At 48.8% G+C, this 27732-nt stretch overlaps 1 protein-coding gene across 1 annotated transcript in view; it reads right to left on the bottom strand.

Annotated features, from left to right (window-relative positions):
• Positions 1–27732, bottom strand: part of LOC124805452 — a gene marked incomplete at its 5' end in the record, with an annotated part of 688368 nt that overhangs the window by 486316 nt on the left and 174320 nt on the right. Inside the window, 2 exons of the mRNA XM_047266014.1 lie at positions 6227–10394; positions 23126–23539. Of these exons, the coding sequence (XP_047121970.1) occupies positions 6227–10394; positions 23126–23539 (4582 nt within the window). The remainder of the gene's footprint in view (positions 1–6226; positions 10395–23125; positions 23540–27732) is intronic.

Here is a 27732-nt window from a genome sequence, read left to right as displayed (position 1 = left end):
CGCCATACTGGCGTATCACCCGGCGTGATGGTATGGGATGCCATTGGTTACACGTCTCGGTCACCTCTTGTTCGCATTGACGGCACCTTGAACAGTGGACGTTACATTTCAGATGTGTTACGACCCGTGGCTCTACCCTTCATTCGATCCCTGCGAAACCCTACATTTCAGCAAGATAATGCACGACCGCGTGTTGCAGGTCCTGTACGAATCTTTCTGGATACAGAAAATGTTCGACTGCTGCCCTGGCCGGCACATTCTCCAGATCTCTCATCAACTGAAAACGTATGGTCAATGGTGGCCGAGCAACTGGCTCGTCGCAATACGATAGTTACTACTCTTGATGAACTGAACTGCGGTATCGTGTTGAAGATGCATGGCCGGCTGTACCTGTACACGCCATCCAAGCTCTGTTTGATTCAATGCCCAGGCGTATCGAGGCCGTTATTACGGCCAGAGGTGGTTGTTCTGGGTACTGATTTCTCTGGATCTATGCACCCAAATTTCGTGAAAATGTAATCCCGTGTCAGTTCTAGTATAATATATATGTCCAGTGAATACCCGTTAATCATCTGCATTTCTTCTTGGTGTAGTAATTTTAATGGCCAGTAGTGTACATGAAAATTGGTAGGCGTGTTTCTACTTCTGAAAGACGATGTCTATTCAAACTGCATGCCAGTCGCATTAGAATGACAAAGACGCCATTGTCAACACCTACTGAGGTCCTGTAACAGGGCTCCGAGAAACTGGATACTCCTTCTGCGATACTGCACAAGGACTTGTCAGGAATGTGGCCACTGTACATGACTGCTTGCAGCGGTGGTCACGAGAATGTATGGTCGCAAGAAGACTGGGCTCCGGACGGCAACGTGGCTCTACTGAGATGGACGACTATCGTGTTAGGCGTATGGAACTGGCGCATCGTACAGCATCAGCAGCTGCAATCTGAGGAGCAGCTGGCACCAGAGCAGCACAAAGAATGTTACAAATCGATTACACCAAGGACGGCTCCGAGCCAGATGCTCTGTAACGTACATTCCACTGACCCCAAACCACCTCCATTTGCGACTTCAGTGGTGTCAACAGATAGCTCATTGGATGGGAGGGTGGAAGTCTGTTGTGTTTTCTGATGAAAGATGATTCTGCTTCGGTGCCAGTGATGGCCGTGTGTGGATTAGGAGCAGGCCAGTTGAGGGCCTGCAGCCAACCTGCCTGCGTGAAACTTCCTGGCAGATTAAAACTGTGTGCCGGACCGAGACTCGAACTCGGGACCTTTGCCTTTCGCGGGCAAGTGCTCTACCATCTGAGCTATCCAAGCACGACTCACGCCCCGTCCTCACAGCTTTACTTCTGCCAGTACCTCGTCTGCTATCTTCGAAACTTTACAGAAGCTCTCCTGCGAACCTTGCAGAACTAGCACTCCTGAAAGAAAGGATATAGCGGAGACATGGCTTAGCCACAGCCTGGGGGATGTTTCCAGGATGATATTTTCGCTCTGCAGGGGATTGTGCGCAGGCGCTCCTATTGGCGTTTATTGCGAATATTAACTGTGGCGAGGAGGCGCAGCGGCCACACTGCGAGGGTACGTGGCCGGGCCAGAGCACGCATTAAGCAGCGGCTACAGCGCTCTCCCACGCACGTGCCAGGCCAAAACAGGATCTGAAACAGTACTCCGGCGCGGTGCGGGAGGACACCGGAAGCAGCAAGTGGGCCGAGCGTCAGTAGAGGACGCAGTGTAGTAGTGGGCATGCAAGTCCCTCTGCCTATTGGTCGGTTTACAGCGCACATTAAGTAGTTCGTATACTGCTCAGTATTTCAGTTTGAGAAGCGTCAGAGCGCCAGCCGCGGAAGCTGACGACACGCGGATATTCGTAAACGGGCGACACATGGACTCGCTAGAGCAGGACTATGTTTCGGTTCATTTCCTGTTTGTAAATTTTTTGACATTACTGCTAGAAATAGAACTCTACTACAATCCCAAGAAACGTGAACCGCACAGTGATAGGATCTTCTGCGTGTGTCGACGATACAGATAGCCATACTATAGCTGCAACCGCAACGAAGCGGTATCTATGGAGATTTCAGACTGAGGTACAGCTTCTGGAACTGCTTCTGTGGCCGAGGTCGCTAAACACATACCTATGTATTGCTCTCGACTTGGAGATAAACTGCTTCTGGTTCCCGGGTTCGATTCCCGGCGGGGTCAGGGATTTTCTCTGCCTCGTGATGACTGGGTGTTGCATAGCTCTCAGGGGCATTTAAAGCTGCACGTCTTCAACGGGCCAAACAACGCTGAAACAATACAGTAGCCTACTAGAGGCGAATAGTGTGATCCGGCGAGTCGAAATTTTTCCTCTTCCCAAGAGGTCGTGTATACCGACGGTCCAATGAGCCGCTTAAGGCGCAGTGTGTGTGTGTGTGTGTGTGTGTGTGTGTGGGAGAGAGACGTTGGCATGGGTGACGGGGTATGGATAGGAGGCAAGAACGTTTGTAAGATTTGTTTAACTTCCCGTCGATTACGAGGTCATTAGAGACGTATTGTATGTGCCGTCTTGAGTGCGTCTTTCGCCCATGACTTGCACCCATACACTCAAGTTACCGTAAGCATGAACCAGTGTGTTTATTTCAACATTCTCGGGGGCCACGCATGTCCTTTGTTTTACACCTTCATGAAGAGTATTCTGTGGGCACTTTCATCTTCCAAGACGACAACAGCCATCCTCACACAACTGCACGCATACGTTACTAACTTGACGAATTCTCGAGCATCCTACCGCACCTCGAGTGGGTCACTGAGTTACCCGATCCCGTAGCAAACGTCTAGGCTCTTTAGAACAGTTTTTTAATTGTAGCAGTCAATATCTCCGCAGTTTCGTGCCTTTACGGGATCCCATCATCAGCTGCACTTGGCATACCCGAAGAAACCAGTGGACTTCGTTCTTCGAGGAATTGACGCCATAATCAGGACTAGAGGCGATGTTGCGCTATATGAGGGTAGTATCCCCTGGGGATAAATAATTGTATGTCCAGTCTGCTCATGTATTCGTTCCACCTTTAAGCCATCAATTGTCTGACCAGCTCTGGCTTGTCATCTGAGCTACTGATATTAATAGAGTTGCTCCTGTCTTCACGTAAAAGTCGTAAATGGACCTTTCTTGTCTTTATATGTATTTTTACAACTTTTCTCTCCTAGTCTTTGCTGTAATGCCATTTTATACTTTCTTTCAGTTTCAGTTTTTAGACATCTGTGTTCTCTTTTACCTCCTTCATTTTGTGTTTTTTTCTTTCATATATCAAATTTAATATTTCATATGTTATTCGAGGTTCCCCAGTGAGTCTTATCTTTTTGCACAGCTGTTCGTCTGGTACTTTCTTCTCCTTACATTCCGAAGCTCCCCAGTCCTCTAATGCTCTCCTTCAAGCTCTCAACACCCTCTGATTGTTTCGTCCTATCCAGAGTTTTCACACTTTTTGCTAATTTATCACTTTATAACCAATAAAATATGGTCAGAGTACATATCTGCTCCTGAAATGGTTTTTTAATATAAATTCCGGTTTCGTAAACCGCTGTCTTTTCATTACACAACCTAAGTTCCGATGCCTCTATGTGTTTTTCGAGTATTCAGTCTTGTCTTATGATCGAAAAACCAAGTATTGGCAAATATTAAATTTGAATCTGCGCAGATTCCGTTTCAATTCTCTTCCTCCAGGCAGTCTACCCCAAGTATTTTTCGTTCTATCAGGTCTTTTTTTTCTCTTTAGGTTCCAGACAAACATCAAAATTAAAACTTTGTCTCTCTTAACGCACTGATCAATTTCTTTTATTTAATTACACTTTTTTCTGGTCGTTACATCATCTACAGAGGAAGTAGAGGTGGATGTTTATGTTATTCCAGTGCGTCTTGGATTTTTGTTTGTCGTAGTTATCATAATCGGTCACTATATTCTCTGGGTGACGGTACCGTTCCCTTGCTTTCAGCCGGGCCACAGGATCACCACAGCATGGCATGTTTGCTAATGTTACAAGGTCTGAGCAGTCAGCCATCCAGAGAGTTCACCTTGCAGCCATCAAAGACGCTGCTGGCCCTCTCTGGGAACCGTACACAACATTGTCCCGTACTCAGGAAATCCGCGCAGGAAAGCAGATGCAAGGCTCCTGTATCGCCATTCTGGGCAAGGATCTACTAGTGTTTTGCCGTTGTCTTCCTCAGCACTGTTATGAAGCTTGAGGTGTGCGTCTGTGTAGTGTGGATGACTGTGACAAGCGCGAGCTGGGTTTGTGTGGATATGGATGAAGGTAAGGGAGAGGGTGAAACACGGTAACGGCACATAGCCTGCTCCTCCCGAATAGCACCAAAGCGGCCGCCAGCTTAACGTCTCCTTCCGATGAGGGGATAGCCATCAAGTGTCACACGCCCTTACTTCATGAGACACTACGGAGCGACTTCAAATTTAATCCACGACATTGGCGCAAAGACTGGTTAACTGGAACATTACGCCACCATCTATCCTGCACTCCTTGCCGGGCGGATGGTTCAAATGGTTCAAATGGCTCTGAGCACTATGGGACTTAACATCTGAGGTCATCAGTCCCCTATAACTTAGAACTACTTAAACCTAACTAACCTAAGGACATCACACACAACCATGCCCGAGGCAGGATTCGAACCTGCGACCGTAGCAGCAGCGCGGTTCCGGACTGCAGCGCCTAGAACCGCATGGCCACCGCATTCGGCTGCCGGGCAGATACTGGCCGTGAAAATTTCATCCACCACCAGGATTAGAAGCAGTTTCAAATGGTTCAAATGGCTCTGAGCACTATGGGACTTAACAACTATGGTCATCAGTCCCCTAGAACTTAGAACTATTTAAACTTAACTAACCTAAGGACATCACACAACACCCAGTCATCACGAGGCAGGGAAAATCCCTGACCCCGCCGGGAATCGAACCCGGGAACCCTGGCGTGGGAGGCGAGAACGCTACCGCACGACCATGAGCTGCGGATTAGCGATCCGAAAATCAGGTTTCCTAGACACCCCCTTTGACAACTAGGCAGGATTCAACAGGCTAGACTATTCCCAATCCATCACTGTAAGGGGGGTAGGGCGTCAAACGGGCCGACTTGGAGCACGAGAGGTACCACAGGTCATTTTATTTTCTACTGTCTATACTGTCTATAAATTCATAAAACTTTGTCAGCATGACCAGAGGGTATTCAAGATTCACACTCATAGCAGTGGAAATGCAGAAACATAACAAAATAAATTTTTTTAGATATGAAATTTCATCATTTTTTCACTTACTGTTGGCTGCATTTGTTGCTATAGGTACATTTTTCTTCACAAGTAAGAGAGACTGTTCGATGAATTTTGCACTGCATACAAACCATACTTACAGTAAGTGAAAAAATGATGAAATTTCATATCTAAAAAAAACAATTATTTTGTTGTGTTTTTGCACTTTCACTGCTATGAGTATGAATCCTGAATCCTTCCTGGTCATGCTGACAAAGTTTTATGAATTTACTTGTAAAAGAATAGACAGTGGAAATTAGAATGTCCTGTGGTGCCTCTCCTGATCCAAGTCGGCCCGTTTAACGTCCTACCCCCCTTAACAACTCATGCTCAAAAAATATTAACACGATTTCTGAAACCCTGAAGGTACTTGAATAACCCTGTACAATGAGAATCTATAACGGTTTGGCCGGCCGCGGTGGTCTCGCGGTTAAGGCGCTCAGTCCGGAACTGCGCGACTTCTACGGTCGCAGGTTCGAATCCTGCCTCGGGCATGGATGTGTGTGATGTCCTTAGATTAGTTAGGTTTAAGTAGTTCTAAGTTCTAGGGGACTGATGACCTCAGATGTTAAGTCCCATAGTGCTCAGAGCCATTCGAACCAGCCATATAACGGTTTTATCACGTTCGCGTAGGTTACTCAGTGTTACTTTCCTGGCTGGGGAGCATTCTCCGTCTACGACAACGTAAAGGATATTGTAAGTAAAAAATTTTGTGAACGTTTACGTACTTGCTGAAGTGTGCTTACTCGCACTTTTGCTATCAGCTGTCAGAGTGGTACAGTGACAAATGCCTTTCGCAAAGTTTAGAGTTCAAAGGTTACAACGAATGTTGAGGAAGTGGCGTCCGAATACGGCAATTCTTACCTGGTGAAGTAGCGTTCCGCGCACAGGACTGCTGTAAAAGAGGAGCTCGCACGGACGTTACTCACCTGGGGAGCAAGGAGACCCGACTCTGTCCGGGGCCGGCGAGTCGGCAGTCGGAGGTGGAGGCGGGGGCGGGGGCGCAGCGCCAGATGCCGCCTCCGGTCGCCCCTGGGCCGCCGCCGCCGCCCCCGCCTGCTGCTGGTCGTCGGACGCGGGCGGCAGCGGCGCGCTCGACATGAGGTCCCACTGGCGCAGCTTCTCGCGGTCCAGCTCGAACGGCGTGCTGGAGGCGGAAGACTGCGTCGTGGCTGGCGGGGGCGGAGGCGGCGGGGGAGGCGACAGGAGGCGGGCGTCGTCTAAAAAAGTCGACACCGTGCTCGGGAGGGAGTTTCCGGCGCCGACGGCCGCGGCAGAGGGGGCGCCGGGCAGCGGAGACGGGGCCGGCGCCGGCGAACCGGCAGGGAGGCGGCGGGCGGCGCCCTCCGCCTCCCACAGGTAGCCGTCCGGCCCTCCGCGGAGGCGAGGGGCCGCGCTCTCCGCGCCGTTCTCGGCGGCGACGTCGCCGTAGCGCAGCTGGTGCTGGCTGCGGCGGCGCGGTTCGAGGCGCGCGGCCACGCTGTCGTTCACGTACGTGGCTCCGCGAGAGAGCTGGGCCCGCCTGCGGCCACCTCCGCCGTCGAGGTTCTCCAGGGACCGGGTGTGCCTCAGGCTGACGCGGCGCAAGCTCTCTCGCCACAGGGCGTCTTCCTCCCAGTGGTCGACCGGCTGCTGCTCTCGACGGTGCTGCTCCTGCTGCCGGTGCGGTTCCGGCTGCCTCTCCGTCGGCGATCTGCTGCCGGCGTCGTCTACCAGTCCTTCCAGAGAGCGCGACTTGTCGCGCAGACCGTGCGGGTACAGGTTGACGACGCTCCCCGCCGCGGGCACCGGAGACTGTTTGGCAGGCCTCCGCCTCAAGGTGTCCGCTTCGAACAGATTTCTGGCGTCCACGTTCGCACCCTTCGCGAGTTCGGCCGCCAGCCGGCGCTTCTGTTCCTCGCTAGTGGGCATCGCGGGTGGGAGAGTCGAGGGCAGTGGAGGCGGGCACTGCACGGCGTGGTGGGGCGAGTGGAACGTCCGGTGCTGGTGTATCGGGTTCACTTTGCGGCCGATGTCGTTCCTCTTGAGCAACGCCGCCGCCGAGTCGGAGGCGTCCGCCCGCTGGTTGTTGAGTGGCGGCACCCGGCCGCGTAGACTGGACAGGCTCTTCTCGGACGCCGAACTGGCGAAGCTCCCGTCGTCGTCCGTCCTCAGCAGGTCGGAGTAATAATATGGCGCACCTGTCGCGTCTGTGCCTATGGGACATTCGCCTCCCTTCAGTGGCTGCACATTCTCGTAATGAACGTCGTCGTGGCTACCACCTGTCGTTTCTCGATTCGCCAAAGCCTCCAGAGTAGTTGACAAATTCTTCTTAACCCGTTTTGTAGAGGGATCTGCCTTCTCCGATAGCTTATCGGGTGGTGACTGGCTGTTTTCGTTGTAGCTGTAGCCGGTATCTTTCGAGAAAGGCGAGTAGTACGTGTCTTTGGCGTAGGCAGACAAGTGGAATGGTTCACTACTGTGGAAGTCCTCCAAGTAGCGATCGAAGTCGACGGTACCGCCGTCATCGAGGTGGAGCGCCAAGCCACTCCTGCTACCTATAGAGTCCAGGTCACTCCCCACATCCAGCCCAGGGATGAGCCGTGCTCCTGACAGAGGTCGCCTCTTGGAGCGTTCACTACCTGCCGATTCCCACAGCCTAGAAGCATCGGAATCCACTTCGGCATTAGTAACGGCATCATTTCGCAGCCTGGCTTCTAGTGACGACGAGTCCTGCGTCTCCAGAGAATTGTCGAAGTCGTCGAGTGGTGGTGGACTGGTCGGAATAGGTGGCGGTGGTACTAGGTCACTGTCGGAGGAGTCGTGATTGTCAGCGGTGGCGACAGTGAGCCCACTGCTCGTGGCACCCAGGTAGTAGGAGGCCGGCCGGAACGTATCGGACAGACTGAAGCGCGGGTGCCGCGGTGTGTCCACCGACTCCAGGTCCTTGGACGCTTCGTCGTCGGCGTCGGAACTGTCACGGTCGGCCTTGCCCTGCTCTCGAGCCGGCTGCGACCCTGTCGAAGAGCTCAGTATGTCCGGGAGACTCGTGCGTGTAGTTCTGTGCAAGGTAGGGTTGTTTTTCTCTGGCAGTGACATCACACTGCGCTTGTCCGGGTTCGTCTTGGTGGGATCGTCTTTGCCGACGACCTTCTCGCGAGATTTCAGCGTCAGTGGGCTGACCTCCATGTATACTGGCTCGTAATGGGAAGAAGGATTGTACAGTAGTTCATAATGAGAAGCTGTCACACCGACACCACTACCGAGGCCGTCTGCCGCCTTCTTGAAAACGGAACCGACTTCGCAGTAGCGTGGACTGTCAGGAATGGCATAAGTAGCAGTGGAGTCGCCAGAGTTGAGCCTCTTCAGTTCCAGCTTAGACGCAGCGGCAGAGACATTGTCCGTGGTCGGTGCGAGCAAGGAGCGCACGAAACCGTTCTCCGTCATCTCGACGTACGAGCTCTCTTCCAGGTCACCGGCCAGTATGTTCTCCACGAGTGCACTGTGTGCCGCAGACCCGCCGATGCAGAAGGAGTCGGCAATGGACGGTGGTGCCAACACGGCCTTTCTCGACGGTGTCATCGGCATGTAGTGCTCCTCGATGTGCGCCAGAAAGCTGGCATTGGAATCGCCGTCGGCATTGGCGACGGTGCCGGTGGAACTGCCGCCGAGGGCGGGCGTCGCGACTGGCGTGCAGGTGGGCGAGTCGGAGTCTTCGTGCGTCACCATCGACTCGGCCATGCTGAGCCTGAGGTAGCCCGGGGTGACGATGACCTCGAGGTCCTCGGTGCCACTGCCCGCCTCCGCAGCCGACGTGCCACTGTCGGTCGCGGCCGTCGACACGGAGAGCGACTTGCGCCCCCGCGTGCGGCCCGCGCCCGGCCTGCGACTGCCCAGGTCGCGACACGAGCTCACGAACTTGTCGCGCTTCCCCAGCGCCGCCGCCACCTCGTCGTCCTCGCTGGCCGGAGTAGCGGGCGGTACCGGCGCGGACTCGTCACTGCCATTCACCGTAGCGACAGGCTGCGGCGGATCGGAGGACGCGCACTGCTTCGGCTCGACTGACGGCGCCGACGGCTTCAGTGTGGCGCGAACCTCCACGTCTAGGTCACTGCCCGTGTCGTAGAGCAGAGTCTCCGTATCGCTGAACACGCGTCGCCGGTTGCCGCGCAGTCGTTCGCCGCCGTCCTCCGCGTGCCGCTGGCGCCCCGTCTCCGTTTTCCTGCCCTTATTCTTCTCGTAACCGTCGAGCAGCTCTCTCACGTTCTCGGAATCGGTATTGGCCCCACGTCTGCCGTCAGTGTCGCCCAGTGCGAACGCCCGCAGATCTTCGATCCGACGTCTCAGGCTGGACGAAACGGACGAGGAAGCGAATCCGACGGCGTTATCGGCGCTGCTGTTGCCGCTCTCTTCGTTCCTCAGACTGGACACGTGTGCCTCCGTCGGCTGGTACACTGGCGGCGACGGCTCGAGAGGTTCTCGCATCTGCACCGCGTCCTCCTCCTTCCCCGGCATCCACTCCGACGCGTGGAGTCGGTTCTGCAACGAGTTCTTCCTCCTAGGGATTCCCACGCTGGCGGACGGCCGCCGACTGCCGGCGTTGTCCTCCCAGAGCTTGTCCGGCACCTCTGCCGACTCCTCGGCCTCCGACAGGTGGTTGCGAGAGGTGCGCACGGTGTAGGCCAGGCGGTGTAGTGCGTACTCGCTCGGCCCGGCGGCGCCGCCCTGCAGGGACTCCGTCGCCTCCAGCTCCGCCACTTTGCCGGCTCGGTGCATCGTGTCGTAACCACTGTCCGAGTGTTTCTCGCACGAGTAGCGCTCGTCGCGAGACGGCTTCGCTTCCGGAGCCGCGGCAGAGGTCTGCCGGCCGCGTCCACCGGGAGTGGCGTGGACCTCGACGGCGACTGTCTCGCTGTTCCTGGCGCGCGCCTCGCCGCTGCTGCTGCTCTGGTAGCGCCGGTGCTGGTGGCTGTGGTAGCTGTCCGGGGAGCGGGCGCGCTCGGCCGCCGCGTCGCCGCAGTACCGGTGCCCGCGACCGCGGTACTCTTCGTCGTCGTAGGACGCGTCCGGCGGGATTCCGCGCCGGTCTCCGCTCCTACTCGCGGCGCCGCTCGCGTCCTCGTAGGGCCCCGAGCCGGAGGCGCAGGCGGGGGCGGAGGCGGGGGCGGGCGCGGGGGTGGCGGCGGCTGTGCCGTGGCGCGCCCTGGCCGAGCGGGACCTTCCTGCCTGCGAGGGGCGGCGCACGCGCTTTCTCGCCCTGCGGACGTCCCCCGGCTCTGCGTGGGCAGAGGACAACTTGGCACCCGCGGTTCCAAAAAACAGACCCTCCACCCGTCGCGGCCAGCGTTCGGACCCGACGCGACCCGACCCAGCTAACTCGCCGACCACCGCATCCGGCCTGGCGCCGGTGTTAGGAGCGACCGGGGTTAGTACGGTACGGCGCGGCGTGCGGCCCACGCCCCGCTACATGCACAGCAGTCGGCCACGAGCTCCCGCTCAGACGTTATTAGTGATTAGTTCTGTCAGGCAGGCAGGAAGGTACCAACAGGACCCGAGTACCACTACAGGCATGCAATAGATAAAAAAGCGCACTTACCTTCACTGCAGAAGATCATCACAGACGTTCTAGTACGTACCTTCTTCTGCAGTACTCAGAAGGAAGAACACCTTTTCAAATGATAACTGTGTGATGCACTGGGACTCTAATCTGGCCCATTTGTATGCAGTGTTATTACCGACTGCACTATTGGGTATTCCTCAAGGCCCGTACCAATACGGAGGTAGTCACTACATACGACATATTCCTCGCGCGAGATTTCAGCAACTGGATTTATTTTTGTTTAAGTTGTCTCTTTTATTTTTCCGTCTCAGTTGCACATTTTTACGTAGTTTAGATCGCACTCGAGCATCTTCATATCTATGTAATTACGTAATCAACGAGTCATATCTATAGGGGAACTACACATCAGAATACTGCCCTGTGATACATAGTTCCTGTACATTGACGAACAGATTCTTACACAACAACGTATATCTGGAGATGATCGAGTGCAACTAAGACAGAAAAATAATCTATATAAATTTCTTCAACGTGGTTATTTATAGTTCTAGAGAATTTCGCCAGAACTGCCGGATGTCTACAACTTCCGGCCACGATATTTCGGCGCAGAGTCTTCTGGCCATCTTAAAGTGAATACTGTCGAAAACTTTCTGAGCTCAGAGCTCACAGAAAACTCTGCACCGAAATATCGTGGCAGGAAGTTGCAGACATCCGGCAGTTGTGGTGAAATTTTATGGAACAATGTATACGCCGGTGAAGTTTTAAATTTCACAGCAAGGTTATTGATGAGTACCTTCAGGATTTCCGAAGCCAACTGCACGAAAACTGCAAGACATACATATAAATGACACATACCGGTGGATAGAGCGTCTGTCCACGTTTAGATTCGTAATAAGCGCAATGGTGTTGCCGAACCCACTAGTAGGCACCTGCAGATTTGCGCATCAACGGATCGACATCCCACGCAGGCTGTTGTGATAGCAGCATCAGTGACTCCAATGAATTGCGCACACGTGCTCATACTCCCGCTTTGACATATGCCGCGTCCTTACTGAGCACCTCTAATGTGAGTTCAAAACTTTGAGATTCTATCTAACGAAGTGGGTTTTATTTTCTGTGTATTTCGCGCAGTCTTCCCCTGAAACCGTATAGATACTAATGAACAAACCTGTACTTCAGCTTGCGGAAAAAGTAGAGATCGTCAATGAGTACAGATCCATTGCAAACCATTAATCTGCTAGCATAAATTTCAACAAAGTGCAAACCCAAGCAGGCGTCTAGATTTTAACTTTTACACACGATTTCTGAAGGCTGGTCCGTGATTGTACGTAATACGACCGAAGCACCTAAAACACTCCGCGATCAGATTAAGCAAATATGCGAAACGTAGATGTTTTTAAACTAATAGGATTTTGAGGTGATTAATATTACGTGTGGTTCAGCCGACTTTTTTTTCTCAAACTGCTAAATTGTCTCACTTCGTGTAGCCATGGATAAAATTAAACTCCACAATCAGAAACTAAATACTGTATTTATGAACCAGTATGTTTTAGAGTCTTTGCTCGTAGGTCACTGAATTTTGAGTCATGAGAAGGAGGGGAAGGAGGAAGATTGGGATTAACGTCCCGTCGACAATGATGGCATCAGAGTCGGATTTGCGTCAAGGATGGGGAAGGAAATCGGTCGTGCCCTTTCAGAGGAATTATCCCAGCATGTGCTTGGAGGGATTTAGGAAAATCACAGAAAATCTAAATGTGGATGGCCAGACGCGGATTCGAACAGTAGTCCTCACGAATGCGAGGCCAGTGTGCTGACCACTGCGACAACTCGCTCGGTTTTCACTGATCAGGGAAAATTCTCAGGAACGCAAAGTTCGCAGAACAAATTGCAAAAACTCCTACACGCCGTGACTAATTGTTCACTGCAGCCAACATATTCGTCGCGAGAGAATTCAGAGAATATAGAGAGCTTGTGAGAGTGTCTTTGCTACTTAAACAGTTTTGATTTTACAGGCGTTTATCCTGCGATCACGTGGATACTGAGTTTAAAGAAGGTTAAAATCTAGGAAATCTTGTTCGATTATTCGAGCTCATTATCACGGCTTTTGTGTAGACTGATTCAGCGGAAAAAGTATCCCGATGTAAGAAGAAAGTTTAGACGTAATATCGAGGCCCTTAACAGATTGGGTGAGAATGAGCAAGAAAGTTGCACGTCACAATATTGGAAGAATCATCCCAGCATACACTTACGGTAGTATAGTAAGACTGACAGAGTCGAAATACGGGTAGTCTCACGGGGATTTGACTGGCGCGTCCTGAATGAGTCCAGCGTATTAATCAATGCGCCAATCGCCTCAGCCCTAGCAGCATACTTCATGTGAAGGGGGTAGCGAATCCTGAATTATTTTCTAAGGAAATATCAAACCCGGTGTTTAATCGCCATGGATTTCTTGGATTTTCCCGGCTAATGGAACACTGACTTAACGACTTCTTCATTCACTAACTGCCAGCATGCTGGACTATGTTACGATGATTTGAAAATGGATCTCGGCCCGAAACTAGTCATCAAGTGAATAAAAAAAGTAAAATTCGCAACTCTGGATAGGTTTTTCGTTGTACTGACTTCTCCATTCGATGAAATATACATACGAACGCTAGACTTTGACTTTAGTAACGAAAGAACAAGACAGTTCCGTCATCCTCGATGATATTTCAGAGACGACATAGCACGACCATTACGATTAGTTATCGAAGCCCCCTGTTAGTAAAAAAGGTGTATTAATTTCAAACAAAATAATAGTATTATAGCCAAACTAATTTACAAGGTCGAAAGCATGCGTCTGGTTAGCCACAAATATTGTTAAAAAAACCACACCTTCAATTAGTCCCATCACCGTTTAAATAACATGTAATAACACAAACTGTCTTAACTTTCAAATGAAGTACAACAACAAATAAACTCAAAAAAGTTAGTCATAATAGTAAGATTAAACTTAAATATTAAGAAGTAATTATACTGTAAAATCAGATAAAGACATTCTACAAGGTACATTTACTGGCGGGATTTTATTTTCGTCGGGCACACGGGTTAACAATAAAGAGGCTCTTTCTGAGACATGTGTAGAACAATAAAAAGTTTGGGAAGTCGACGATGCACGCAAATGTGGGGGTAGGGACTCGACCGAAAGATAGCGGATACAAACACACGCGATGGGATGAAATTTCAACGTCGCGGGGTTACGCCAACGTCGGTGCACGGTACTGAGTTCCAGCCTATGATGGAAGAAATCTTAACCCACAGTTGGAGGGAGGAGCCTGGAGTTTCTTTTCTTGAAACCTTGCAGCAATGCCCCAGCCTAACAATTCTAACCTCCCAGCTGTTCACTGTAGAATGGAGGCAAGCGGCACTGTTTATGGTGGATAGTTCTTCGTGGTCTCCGTGCTGCTTTTGCAGGGGAATGGATGGGTTTACGTACCGGCTCCTAACTTCACTCTCGCTCCTTTTCATGCAAATACACTCTACGGAGTAACTTACAACACTCATTGGCACTTACGACTGAACACACAAATTTCCCACAGGAAAGATGTCAAAGTTTGCGGGAAAGTTTAGTTCCAGTTATACGCATAATATTACGTCTGAGGTTCTTGTAAGCGACAATGTCCATTTTTTAAAAACGTAACTAGATGCTCTGCAGACTCAACAAGTGACAAACTTCTGTGTTTGCTTGTGCAACAACAGTATCGAGAAAATAAATCGTTGGTCATTAATCGCATTTTGTGGATTAGGGAGTAAAACTGCGTTGAACGATCAAATATTTGCTTTTTAGAATAACTTCCTGTTCTGCAAATTACTGTTTTTCTTTTTAATCATGGTGTTTTTCAGAAAGTTGAGCTTTTCTAAAATGAAATTTTAAAACAGGCAACAGGAGGTCCTAACCTCAGTAAGACGATACAAAACGATAACCAGTAACATTGGTTATTTGGCAGTTCTTAGTCGTCACCGTAGCCACGAATCAAGACATGAGACAATGATACACTGATTAAATTGAGGTCTTACGGCTGATCACAATGAGTGATTTGCATTAATATCTAGGAAATAATTATAACTAAGGAATCAGTTACGTGAAGGCACACAACAAACACTTTAGACGTCTATTTAGGGGCGAGATACGTGGTACTGTGTGTAAACTCGAGCAATTGTTGCAATGTCTTAGCTGTTCTGCAATCAAAAACTACTAACAGAAGTCATTGCCTATCAGTGAACGAAACGCTACATTTGTAGGCTTAGAGCAGGTCCAATCCTTAATTCATTCGCACACTAATGGTACAGGTGATTTTACAGTTTGAGTAAACCAACTGCATTTCGCACGTCAGGTATCATGATCCTCAATAAATCATAATGCACTTTCGATGAGGCGTACAAATGGTTCAAATGGTTCTAAGCACTATGGGACTTAATATCTGAGGTCATCAGTCCCCTAGACCGTAGAACTACTTAAACCTAACTAACCTAAGGCCATCACACACATCCATGTCGGAGGCAGGATTCGAGCCTGCGACCGTAGCAGTCGCGCGGTTCCAGACTGAAGTGCCTAGAACCGCTCGGCCACAACGGCCGGCTGGAAGCATACAATTTCACACCATTTTATAATAATATTTCATAGACTGGCCAAATCTGCTCGAAATTTTCGAAATAACGTTCCTCGAAATGCCTTGAACGACAAGCAATAATTCGCGGCTCGGTGCATTTACGGATCTATGGTCTGTGTTTACACCACAGTTGCAGAAACCACCAAACGAGGAAGTAAAAGAAGAATGGTTTTGCACGAGGCACTGGATACAACAATTAGGTTTAAAGCTTTGAAGCACGAGCAGAGTATAACCGCAAGTGTGGCAGTGGGCAGAGACATCGAAAATCCAGCTCAAGCGTAAGGTGCGAGGGCGGAAGCAGTTGGGGATAAAGAACAATAACGTTCCTTAACAAATAGCTATGCTTGAGGAGAGATTCGAATATGAGTCCTCCGTTCTGGGAGTCAGCGCCGCTGCATTGACATTAAGTGTGCTTGCAAGGAGTTCATCATTTTTTCACGGTGTGGAAGTTGAAGTAATTGACGCTGCCGCCGACGAGCCGCTTACTGTATTCCACTTAGGTACAGTCGTGGACAAAACGAGCGAGACCCCTCGCCTTTTCGTTATGCTGATCCGCACAGCTTTAAAGTCTGCTACACAGCATAACAGGCAAGGCGACCAAGTGCTACCAACATACTATGCACAGGCGTGAAAATAAAAAACTATCCGAAATCTGTCAGACTGTTTTCAATCATGTGTAAGATTATATTAATGCTGATTAGTGTGTTAACCACATCACCTAAATATAAGATATAAATGAAAGAAGAAACGCCAATTAGTATGAACTGTACTAATAAAAATGAATTTCAGCTTATTGAGATAACATAACTGTTTTAATAAGACAAAGTACCCCAGATCGTTACGAATTAGCAAAATATTATACGCATTCGGCCGCGACGTGGTCTGTGTCAACTTTCAGACGAGTCACGGCTTAACCGTTGCTGACCTACCATGAAAGTGTGCAAATTTAGCGATGCGTTAGGATTCATAACGAAATTCAGTTAAAAATCATTCAGTGCCACACTTAAGTCAATTCAATTATTGACATAAGCGGTAAAAGTAGGCAGTAACAAGTATGAAATTCTACAAAAGTTTCATATGGACATCCACAGGGCGCCGGTACAGAATAAAGGTAGCAATAAAACGTATTGGGGGCGCGAGAATTTCTTAAAATAGCTTTACTGATAATCTATCAGCCTCCATCGAGATTAGAACCGAAAAAAACCAGACCTCCCTTGCAGTAGCAAACACCTTTCACTACATTAGCAGACAACCCAGGCAAACAGCCCTCTATTATTACCCCAGACATCAATAAGCCGGCAATTTCGCAATGAAAATGGCAAAATGATCTGCAGTTTCTGTTGCATAGAGCTTTCTGGACTCAAAAACATGAATTGTCTACGTTTATGTCACCGCTTATATGACAATCATTCGGGATGTTTATCGAAATAACAAAAAACTGTTGTTAGCGAGTAAATTTAGTAGGATTATTCTGTACCACCCCAGGAAATAAACGGCAACGTAGCTGCCAAACGTATTCTACAATGTTTCGAATTCTCCATTAGACGTGCCCCAGCGAGAAAACGTTCATTAGCCGAAGTGTTGCTTAAGGTAGCTAGTAATGGGAATGCTCGCATATCTAAAGCGTGGTGGCATTAATAGTGGGATCTGACTTACCACGTGTATAGGCATTCCTGTAAACGTGATTTGGATCGAAAGCGTAGCTACGATTAATATGCTGATGTATCGACTGCAACTGGAACATTTCGAATAAAGAGTAGGGGAAATTACTATGCGGCCATCGTCTTCAGTAACTGTGGTAGCTATTTTCGTTGTTAGGATTTCGTCACGTAAATCGGTAAAAATGGAACCCTACTAGTCTCACTTTCTTGACGACCTATCTGTCTACCCAACCCTTAAAACCCGTTTACCTCGAGAACGGGTGGACATAATAAGCGGAAATGTATCGAACTTCCTGCAGTATACGGTCACTTTGTGGTGTAAAAAAGTGAGTTACGTCAACGCAATCTAAAGATACCGCCGTTTATGCAAAGAAAATTTATGGGAAAGGTCAAAAAATGGCTCTAAGACCTAAGTCACCAAACTGCTTAGGTCATCAGTCCCCTAGATTTAGAACTACTTCAACCTACCTAACCTAACAAACATCCATGCCCGGGGAAGGATTCGAACCGACGGCGCAAGGAGCCGCGCGGTCCGTGATAAGACGCCGTTGAGCGCACGTCTAACCTGCGCCGGCAAGCTGTTAATATCATCTGGTGTTACTAAAAAGTTATTCACTTCTGGTGAATGATTTTCTGCGCAGTTCATTTAAGAAAGAATAACTAAAATATATTTGATGTTACGGAGGAGGAAGGACGCCTAATTCATTTCCCTTGTCTTTATTCATGATGCTAGATCCGCAATCTGAGCATACGTACTATCCATAACCACACTTTAGATCCAAGTCATAGTCACAGATATGTGAATACAACACATTGGCTTATACTTGAGGTATTTCGTTTCCCACGAAGTGGTGGCAGACGATGCTGTGGCGTTTTCGTAGTTATCGCAGCACATCAGTTGAGCGAACTTGCATAGTATGTTGGTAGCACTTCATCGCCTTGCTTGTTATGCTGTATAGCAGACTTTAAAGCTGTGCGGATCAGCATAACGAAAAGGCGAAGGGTCTCGCTCGTTTTGTCCACGACTGTACATAGACGAGATCTCTGCTCGTCGTCCACAATGTTGGCGCGTATCCCTTGGGCTCCTCCTGAATATGTCTGTAGTGGCCTCCTTACGTATTAGACGAAGTCTGCACGATGCGTTTCGGCAGAATACTGCAGTCATAAGGTGCGTTACAGTTACATGTACGTCACATTAATCTCAAGTCTGTTGCGGATTATTTGCTGGGATTTCCGCTGAGGTTATAGAATGAAATATAATCATGTAACGAATGATTCCTTTGTTTCAGTGCCTACATCAAGTGGCAAAAATAGATATAGGTGTACGTGGAAATCATTTCATTGATGTGTTTACTTTCATTTTTGCTGGAAATTTATTTGTCTCGCACAGAGGACAGTAATAACCACAACATCATCAATTAAAAGTTTAACATTGACATGTTTACATTCCAAAGACCCTTAAGTGTTAAGATAAACTTATTTGACATGTACAAGTAATGAAAATACAGTCTTTCTGTATAAGCGTATTTACATCATGGCACATGTTAACTAGAGCTTTTAGTTGCTATTTATTGGTTATTTAGTAATTTTTTGAACTGTTCTCATTCGCCACTCCTAGGAGAGGGGCGGGTTGTTTGAGATACGGCTCACTGGAGAGTCGCAGTTCTCTTCAGCCAAATATCAGACAATCTGACAGTGGGACAAATGGGGGATAGCCCAATTAGGAATAAATGGGAGTGCCATACCGTTCTGGCATAAGCCTGAGAATCACGGGAAACCTCCCGAATACCTTGCCGGCCGGTGTGGCCGAGCGGTTCTAGATGCTTCAGTCTGGAACCGCGCGACCGCTACGGTCATAGGTTCGAATCCTGCCTCGGGCATGGATGTGTTCGATGTCTTTAGGTTAGTTAGGTTTAAGTAGTTCTAAGTTCTAGGGGCCTGATGACCTCAGATGTTAAGTCCCATAGTGCTCAGAGCCATTTTGATGTGTCGCACCGTCACATACTATTTTGACAGAATTAGCATATGCTGAGTGGGCCACCGTTTTTCTCGAGGTACAGGTCGACTGTGGGATGGCATAGACGGACGAACAGACGCCCAAGCTTGGGGTATAGGATCTTGAGAAACTGCAGCAGACCAACTGTAGCAGGTTCCTAATTTTATCGCATGTATACAGCACCCACACGAAAATACCCAACACAGGTTACCCGAATTTTGCCCACTTGGCAAGCAAGATGAATCAGATCATATGGATACGGATGTACTAACACCCAACCATTGGGGTGTAACGCGACTTATCATGGAGGCGAACTTTGCCAAGGGTTTGAGAGTTCAGTGGCTGTTTTGCTGCCATCAAAACATTATATTTGAGCTGGTCGTGTGATGAGCAGGGTAAAAACGCAGCGAAAACAACATAAGACGAAGCACACCACTTAACAACAACTATTGATCCAGGTGTGGGGCCGGCCGGTGTGGCCGTGCGGTTAAAGGCGCTTCAGTCTGGAACCGCGTGACCGCTACGGTCGCAGGTTCGAATCCTGCCTCGGGCATGGATGTGTGTGATGTCCCTAGGTTAGTTAGGTTTAATTAGTTCTAAGTTCTAGGCGACTGATGACCTCAGAAGTTAAGTCGCATAGTGCTCAGAGCCATTTGAACCATTTTTTTTTTTTTTTTTTGAAGCCAGGTGTGGGAAGTATGGTCATGTGAGGGATGCTGATATAGGCGGACTCGATTCTGATTCTTGTAACATCGTACCTCGCTGGATGATGGGGTAGGAACATCATCTGTTGGTTCGTGTGCAGCACTCCGCTGGCTTCCTGAATTCCAGCAAGAAGATATCCCCTTTGGATTCACTCATGACGGTTTGAGGAACCTTGTGTGGAACCCGGTCAGCTGTCACCAGTCTTATCAAGCCCGTCTGGATTGCCACGGAATGAGGTGTGCGATCCTTAGATCCAGTTATAAACAATCCCCGGGTGTTTTGAGTAGTGGCTGATCGATCGCGAGTCAGGACGACTCCCTCACCGCTTTCAGTATTTGATAGACGCCTGTCACGACCCGCCGCCATCGCCTTCTGAACAAGTTATGTTGCTACACACTAGTTGGTAGGAGTGTCTTCTTCAGTTGTCTATGAGAGAATATTTACTATCATCATACATTTTCTGAGAAGTATAGTTGTGAGACTCAAAATCGAGCACGTGAGACCAGTTTTTCATATAGTGGACTGAATGTACTGGTGATTCGCGATGAGTTGGTGGTAACATTGTCCGTCTCCAAGAGGCCGACTTGAACGATGCTGTATCCCATATCGAGCCCATCTGTGATTGTACGAGGGTCTTTCAATAAGTAATACAACTTTTTTTTCTCAAAGCAGAATGGTTTATACATGTTCTAAATGCACCATGTTGTCTCCCAATTCATTGGCTATAAAATCGCATTTTTCAATGTACTATCCTTGCGTTCTATGGCCTTATAGCACCGTAATGTGAGAACCTGTACGCCACTCCACTGGTATGCCTCTCTTCCAGCTTCCTGCTGCATGAATGATTTCCCCGTCATTGCTGTTGTGTTTCCCGCCGACTTCATCCTTCAATGGGCCAAAGAGATGGAAGTCAGAGTGTGTGAGATCCAGGCTGGAGGGCAGAAGAGTAAGAACATTACATCTCAGATCTGTGATCTTCTCTCGGGGGTGCAGATTTGTATGTGGCCTTGTGTTACTGTGGAGACGTAGAAGTGCGTTCGCATTTATGTGGCTAAGAACTCACTGTAATCGTTTCTTCAGTTTCCAAAGAGTCTCGCAATACCCTTCGGAGTAGATCATTTGACGATGAGGGAGTACACCGAACCAGAATAACCCTTTCACTCTCTTTAGCGGCTGAGAGTACTGTTTTGGACTTCGAAGGAGACGTTGTGTGATGCCACTCTATGGATTGGCGTTTCATTTCAGATTCAAAGCAGTGAATCCGTGTTTCATCGACTGTGATGACGTATAACAATAAATTGTCACCATCAGCGTAATAACGAGCAAGCAGTTCGGTGCAGACGTTTCTTCTTTCCACTTTATGTTCTTTAGTCAGGCTCGGAGAAAACCAGCGGGCACAAATTTTGAATACCCTGCCTGGTGAACAAGTATGTGAGCACCACCAAGAGAGGTGTGAAGTGGAGCAGTGAGTTGCTCGATTGTTATTTGCCGGTTACCTCGCACGCTGTAGCACTGCAGGCGTCACGGCAGGTCTACATATGGGAGATCAGTCAGATTTAGTTCTCCTTGTACTGCTGACGAAAGACGTTCGCCCAAGGACTTACCGTGCGTTTATCCACTGCCGGTAGACCTATTGTACACGCTTGTTAATATTTGTGATGGTCTTCTTTTCAGAATAAAAAATCACAAACTGCCTTTTGTTTGGAACGCTCTTCAGTTGCAGACGCCATTCTGAAGACTGGTTATACGAGGGTCACCTCAAAAGAAATGCACAGTATTTTTTTTTTAAATCCATCATCTAATCTACATGTTTGAAACTTTTACAGTGTGTAAATACATCCTTTAGGAGCAATATTTTCATTTCTCCACATAATTTCCACCCCTCTCAATTGCCTTACGCCATCTTGGAACCAGCGCCTGTATACCCGCACTGTAAAATTCCGGACCAACCTGTTGGAGCCACTGTTTGGCAGCGTGCACAGGGGAGTCGTCGTCTTCAAACCTTGTTCCACGAAGAGAGTCTTTCAGTTTCCCAAAGAGATGATAGTCACATGGAGCCAGGTCAGGACTGTAAGGCGGGTGTTTCAGTGTTGTCCATCCGAGTTTTGCGATCGCTTCCACGGTTTTTTGACTGACATGTGGCCGTGCATTTTCGTGCAAACAGCAAAACTTTTTTTTTTTTTTTTTTTTTTTTTTTTTTTTTTTTTTTTTTTTTTTGCCGATGTGGTCCAACACGACTCAGTCGACCTTGAAGTTTCTTCAGGGTCGTCATATATGCATCGGAATTTATGGTGGTTCCACTTGGCATGATGTCGACAAGCAAGAGTCCTTCGGAATCGAAAAACACCGTAGCCTTAATTTTTCGAGCCGGAGGTGTGGTTTTCATTTTTTTTTTCCTTGGGCGAATTTGCACGATGCCACTCCATCGATTGCCTCTTCGTCTCTGGCGAAAAATGATGGAGCCATGTTTCATCACCTGTCACAATTTTTCCAAGAAATTAATCTCCACCATTCTCGTACTATTCCAAAAGTTCGCTGCATACAGTGTTTCCTGTTTCTTTTTGAGCCACTGTCAACATCCTGGGAACCCACCTGGCACAAACCTTTTTTAACGCCAACACTTTCAGTATTCTGCAAACCCTTCCTTCCCCCATCCCAACGTAGCGTGACAATTCGTTCACCGTGATGCGTCTGTCAGCAGTCACCAATTCGTTAACTCTCTGCACATTGTCTGGAGTGTGTGCAGTACGAGACCTGCCACTGCGGGGACAATCCTCAATATTGCCGTGCCCGCTTTCATCACGTAACCTGCTTGCCCACCGACTAACTGTACTGCGATCGACAGCAGCATCTCCGTACACCTTTCTCAACCTCTTGCAGATGTTTCCTACTGTCTCGATTTCACAGCACAGGAATTCTATGACAACACATTGCTTCTGGATAACGTCAAGTGTAGTGGCTATCATGAGGACATGCTGTGACGGCGCCACTCACGGGAACAGGTTGAACTAAGTTTGAAAACAAGCGGGAAGGATGTATCTACACACTGTAAAACATGCAGAAAGAAAACTGTATTTTTACAAAAATAGTGTGCATTTCTTTTGGAGCGACCCTCGTAGTATTGACATTTAACTGGAGTGGACATATGGGATGACGATGGTGTCTCGAACGAAATGATTTTTTTTTTTTTTTTTACCAAAACTGGTCGAGAAAAAAATGTGTTGCATTACGTGTTGAAAGCACCTCGCAAATAGGACGGGGCTGATGGGAATAATTACGAGTGATCGAGAGACGTCGCAAGTTGTGACATGTGATGTCGGGCCCGCCAGCTCGACGGGAAGTGGGCAGCAGTGCGGGCCCGCTTGCCAGCCCGCCAAAAGCCGGTGGTACTCACCCTCGTCGTCGGAGGAGAAGCTGTTGTAGCGCGGCAGGGAGGCGGCGGCGGGCGCGGAGGGCCGCCTGCCGTCGTGCGAGCGGCTGCGCATGCGCGCGGCGGCGCTCTCGTCGAGGTGCGAGGCGCGGCGGGCGCCCGCGGCGGCGGCGGCGGCGGCGCTGCCCCCGGCGCGGGCCAGGCCGCGGCACGACGCCGCCGAGGTGGGCAGCGAGCCGGGGGCCGGGCCCGGCTTGCGCGTCAGCGGCGACTGCAGCATGCGCTGCTTCCACTCCAGCAGCCGCTTCATCGACTCCTCGCGCTGCAACAGGGGCGCCGCCGGTCAGCGCAACTAGCGGGCTCTCACTCTACATTCACCTTTTTTTTTTCTTTCTTTATTGAATTTCGATTTCCCCCGAAGGGGGCGGGCTGGCAGCTTAGTATGCCGCTCTTGAGCCCACAGACTTTGTTTTCAAAAGATGAAGATAATAAATAATAAAAACAGGCGATAAAATCTGAGACTTAAATGGTAACATGGCGAAAAAAATCGTGGAACTTTAAACATAGAACAAAGGGATGACGATGCTAATAAAATACATACGAAGCAGACAGTTAAAATAATAGACAGACAATTAAAAGTCACGGCGACAGTCTGGTTTCTGTTCGCAAAAGACATAAGATTCACACCCAGCGACAGCATGATTTCTGTTCACAACACTGTGGAAAGACGAACAACACTGAACATTCACTGGAAAACTGCACTAAAAAGATGGCAAAGATGACATACCACAGCCGAGAGCAGTTGGAGGGAAACTGGACAGATGATGAGAAAATAAAAAAGGGGGGAAGGAGAAGAAAAGCGAAGGGGGAGGGGGGAAAGGAGCCAATGGAGGATGAGGACCCGTAAGAGGGGTGGGGGATGCTAGGCAGATGCGACAGGGAGTGGGGAAGGCAGCTGAGGGGAATACAAAAGGACTTGGGGAAGGGGGTGGAGAAGGGAGGTAGGGAGAGGTTAGTTGGGAAGAAAACAGGATGGAAGGGGGGGGGGGGAGAGGGAGCCCAGGGAAAGGTAGGAGGAAAGGAGGGGGGGGGGTGAGGATTAGAGTTGATAGGAGGGATAAATGGAGGGAGAGAGGGCATCATCCTGGAGGGGGAGTTGATGGAAGCCACCTTGGGAAAGGAGCTGAAGGGTGTAGAGATGGAGGGTAGGGGGGACACAACAGTGAAGGCCGGGCAGAGGGTGGGGATGGGAGAAGAGTGGAGCAACCAGGGGGTGAGGGGATCAAGGTGGCGGGAGGTGTAGAGTATGCGGATATGGTCGAGGAATAGGAGTAGATGGGGGAAAGGAATGAGGTCATAGAGGATCCGAGGATCCACACGTTCACCATCTTCCTCCTCGGAATACAACATCTACGGTGACGCAACGACCAGCCAGGTAGAACGCGTGCTGCAGGGTTGTGAACTGAGATCGGTGTTCCAGCCTGCGTCTAAAATACGAGATATGTTGCACCCCGTTAAAGACGATATATGTCTTTAAAGTGCCAAAAGTGAATGGTGTCCTGTGCGAATGCGACAGCATTTACACTGAAGCGCCAAAGAAACTGGTATAGGGATGTGTATTCGGAGATATGTAAATAGGCAGAATACAGAGCCGCGGTCGGCAACGCCTATATAAGACAACGTGTATCTGGCGCAATTGTTAGATCGGTTACTGCTGCTACAATGGCAGGTTATCAAGATTTATGTAAGACTGAACTTGTTGTTATAGTCGGCGCACTAGCGATAGGACAAAGCATTCCGAGGTAGCGATGAAGTGGGGATTTTCCCGTACGACCATTTTACGAGTGTACCGTGAATGTCAGGAATCCGGTAGAACATCAAATCTCCGACATCGCTCCGACCGGAAAAATATCCTGCAAGATCAGGAGCAACGACGACTGAAGAGAATCGTTCAACAAAGCAGAAGTGCAGCCCTTCCGCAAATTGCTGCAGACTTTAGAGGTGGGCCATCAACAAGCGTCAGCGTGCGAATCATTCAACGAAATATGATCGATATGGGCTTTCGGAGCCGAAGCCCCACTCGTATACCTTAATGATTGCAGACACAAAGCTATACGCATCGCCTGGGCCCGTCAACACCCACTTGGACTGTTGATGACTGGAAACACGGTGCCTGATCGGACGAGCGGTGCTTCAGTCTGGAACCGCGCGACCGCTACGGTCGCAGTTTCGAATCCTGCCTCGGGCATGGATGTGTGTGATGTCCTTAGGTTAGTTAGGTTTAAGTAGTTCGAAGTTCTAGGGGACTGATGACCTCAGAAGTTAAGTCCCATAGTGCTCAGAGCCATTTGAACCATTTCGGAGACGATCGTCAGGCTCTAATCGAATCGGTTTTAAACTTGACAAGAATTTCCGCTGTCGACTAACTCATGTCCATCTCAACCAGATTCCGAGAGAACCTTGCATTGCTAACGGCATGCGACGGACATTTGGAGTCGAGAACCTCGCAAAAGCGTGGTGCTTACAGTGGCACCTTAAGCTGTACGTCCTCTATAGGCCAAACAAAACAGTAGCTGAGTGAAGACATCTAGTGTCGTCTGAAAATCGCCACCGCGCCTCTTTTCAAATGATGCAAGCTGACGAGAGCATCGATAGCCGAATAGGACGCTTGATCCGCACTGTGTGGACGGAGATGATTCTGTGATGTTTTGAGGATGTCTGTGGCACCATAATTTGGACTAGTTGCTTCACGCTGTCATGTTAATAAACCAGGATGACTCTTTTAACGTTCTCGGTAACCAAGATTTAGCCTTTCTTGTACATGTTTGTAGTGAGCAAGCTGTGGAGTCTTTGGTCTTCCAAGGCAACACCAGCCGTGTTGTCTGAGGGCCACGCATACTTCTCTGATTTGACGAATTCTCAAACACTCTAACACACAGCGACTGACCCTTTATGTCTCTCGCTCTCATACAAACTATTTGGAACAGCAGGTCAAACGTACCAGTAATCATCTCATAATTTGGTAGCTGTATGGATCTGTTCATCAATGACTGGTTCGGCTAGATATGGCGTCCCTGCAAAAACTTGGGCACTCTCTTTCTACAGGCGATGTTACATGTTATTAGGGTCGCACCTCGGGCATACGATTACTATAGGTTTATTCGTAAGTACCTTCGTGTTTTTCAGAAGACAACTGCGCGAATACTACAGGATCAGAACAAAACATATACGAGTGGATGGGACATCTCTTGAAGTTTTACCTCACATTACAGGTGTTCAATATGGCACCGCTTGTGACGCAGTAGCCGACCGCTGTGACGGAGCGGTTCTAGGCGTTTCAGTCCGGAACCACGCTGCTGCTACGGTCGCAGGTTCGAATCCCGCCTCGGGCATGGATGTGTATGATGTCCTTCGGTTAGTTCGGTTTAAGTAGTTCTAAGTGTAGCGGACTGATGAGCTCAGATGTTAAGTCCCATAGTGCTCAGAGCCATCTGAACCAGTTTTTGTGACGCAGAAAACGTGAATAAGACGTTCAGGCTCTTGCTACATACGTTTCAACACGTCATTTGTCGATATCAGTGACCGCATTAACTACCCTTCCTAGCAACACTTCCATTTTAAGCAGTTGTCTAGGCAGGAACACACGATGTTTGACGTCACGTCAGAAGAAGAAGAAAAAAAAAAAAAGAGTTCAGTCAGGTGCCCGTGGCGGCCACGAAGAAAGTGGAGAGTCGAGATGGGAAGCACGTCCAACGCAACGCTGAGGTACTTCGAGATTGAGGTAATCAAGAACATCTGAAAGAACGCTTGTTGGACCACATCTATTGCATTAAATGTAAATAAAAATTTTAAAAATCTTAACATAGAAAACTCTAGAAAGTAAAAAAAAATAATACGTGTTTCCCCTTTCAGTTTAAAAAAATAATATGCATTTTCCCTTTGATATAAGTAGTAATACTTTGGTCCAAGCGTCTTTGTGTCGGGGGACTGCTAAGTAAATAAAAAAAAATCAGAAGTTATCAGCAGCTATCCTTTCTAGAACTAGAACAGTGTGCTTTCATTATGCTGGGTATAAGGCTCTTCTGTTTGGCATCATCTCATCCTGTCCTGCGCGTCCCACATCCCACCACAAAATAGGTAATGAAGTTATAATTATTTATTATGTACAACATGAAAACCAATCGATATTTAATTAGGCTAAAGTTGTTAAGGAACAGAGTTACCTGTTTATTTTATATCATATTTTACATAATTACGTAGGAACCTAGTTTCATGCATCAATCTGTCTTACGAGGCCTATAGCCATCAGTGGTTTGATTATAGCGTAACAAGGCACGCTTCATTAAACGGCGAGCACGGCTTGACCGAGTGCGGCGACCCGAACGGGCAGAAGCGTGAGGTTGTCTCTACACTGCGAATTTTTCGGAGTAAATTAATTAAGACTTAGACTCAACGATCTGATATTGTTAGTTTGATATTAACCTACGTTGCTCAGGTAGCTTGCTTGGATTTAAA

The sequence above is a fragment of the Schistocerca piceifrons genome, chromosome 7 (genome assembly GCF_021461385.2).
Source record: "Schistocerca piceifrons isolate TAMUIC-IGC-003096 chromosome 7, iqSchPice1.1, whole genome shotgun sequence".
Taxonomy (NCBI): domain Eukaryota; kingdom Metazoa; phylum Arthropoda; class Insecta; order Orthoptera; family Acrididae; genus Schistocerca; species Schistocerca piceifrons.
This window is presented reverse-complemented; position numbering and strand designations above follow the sequence as displayed.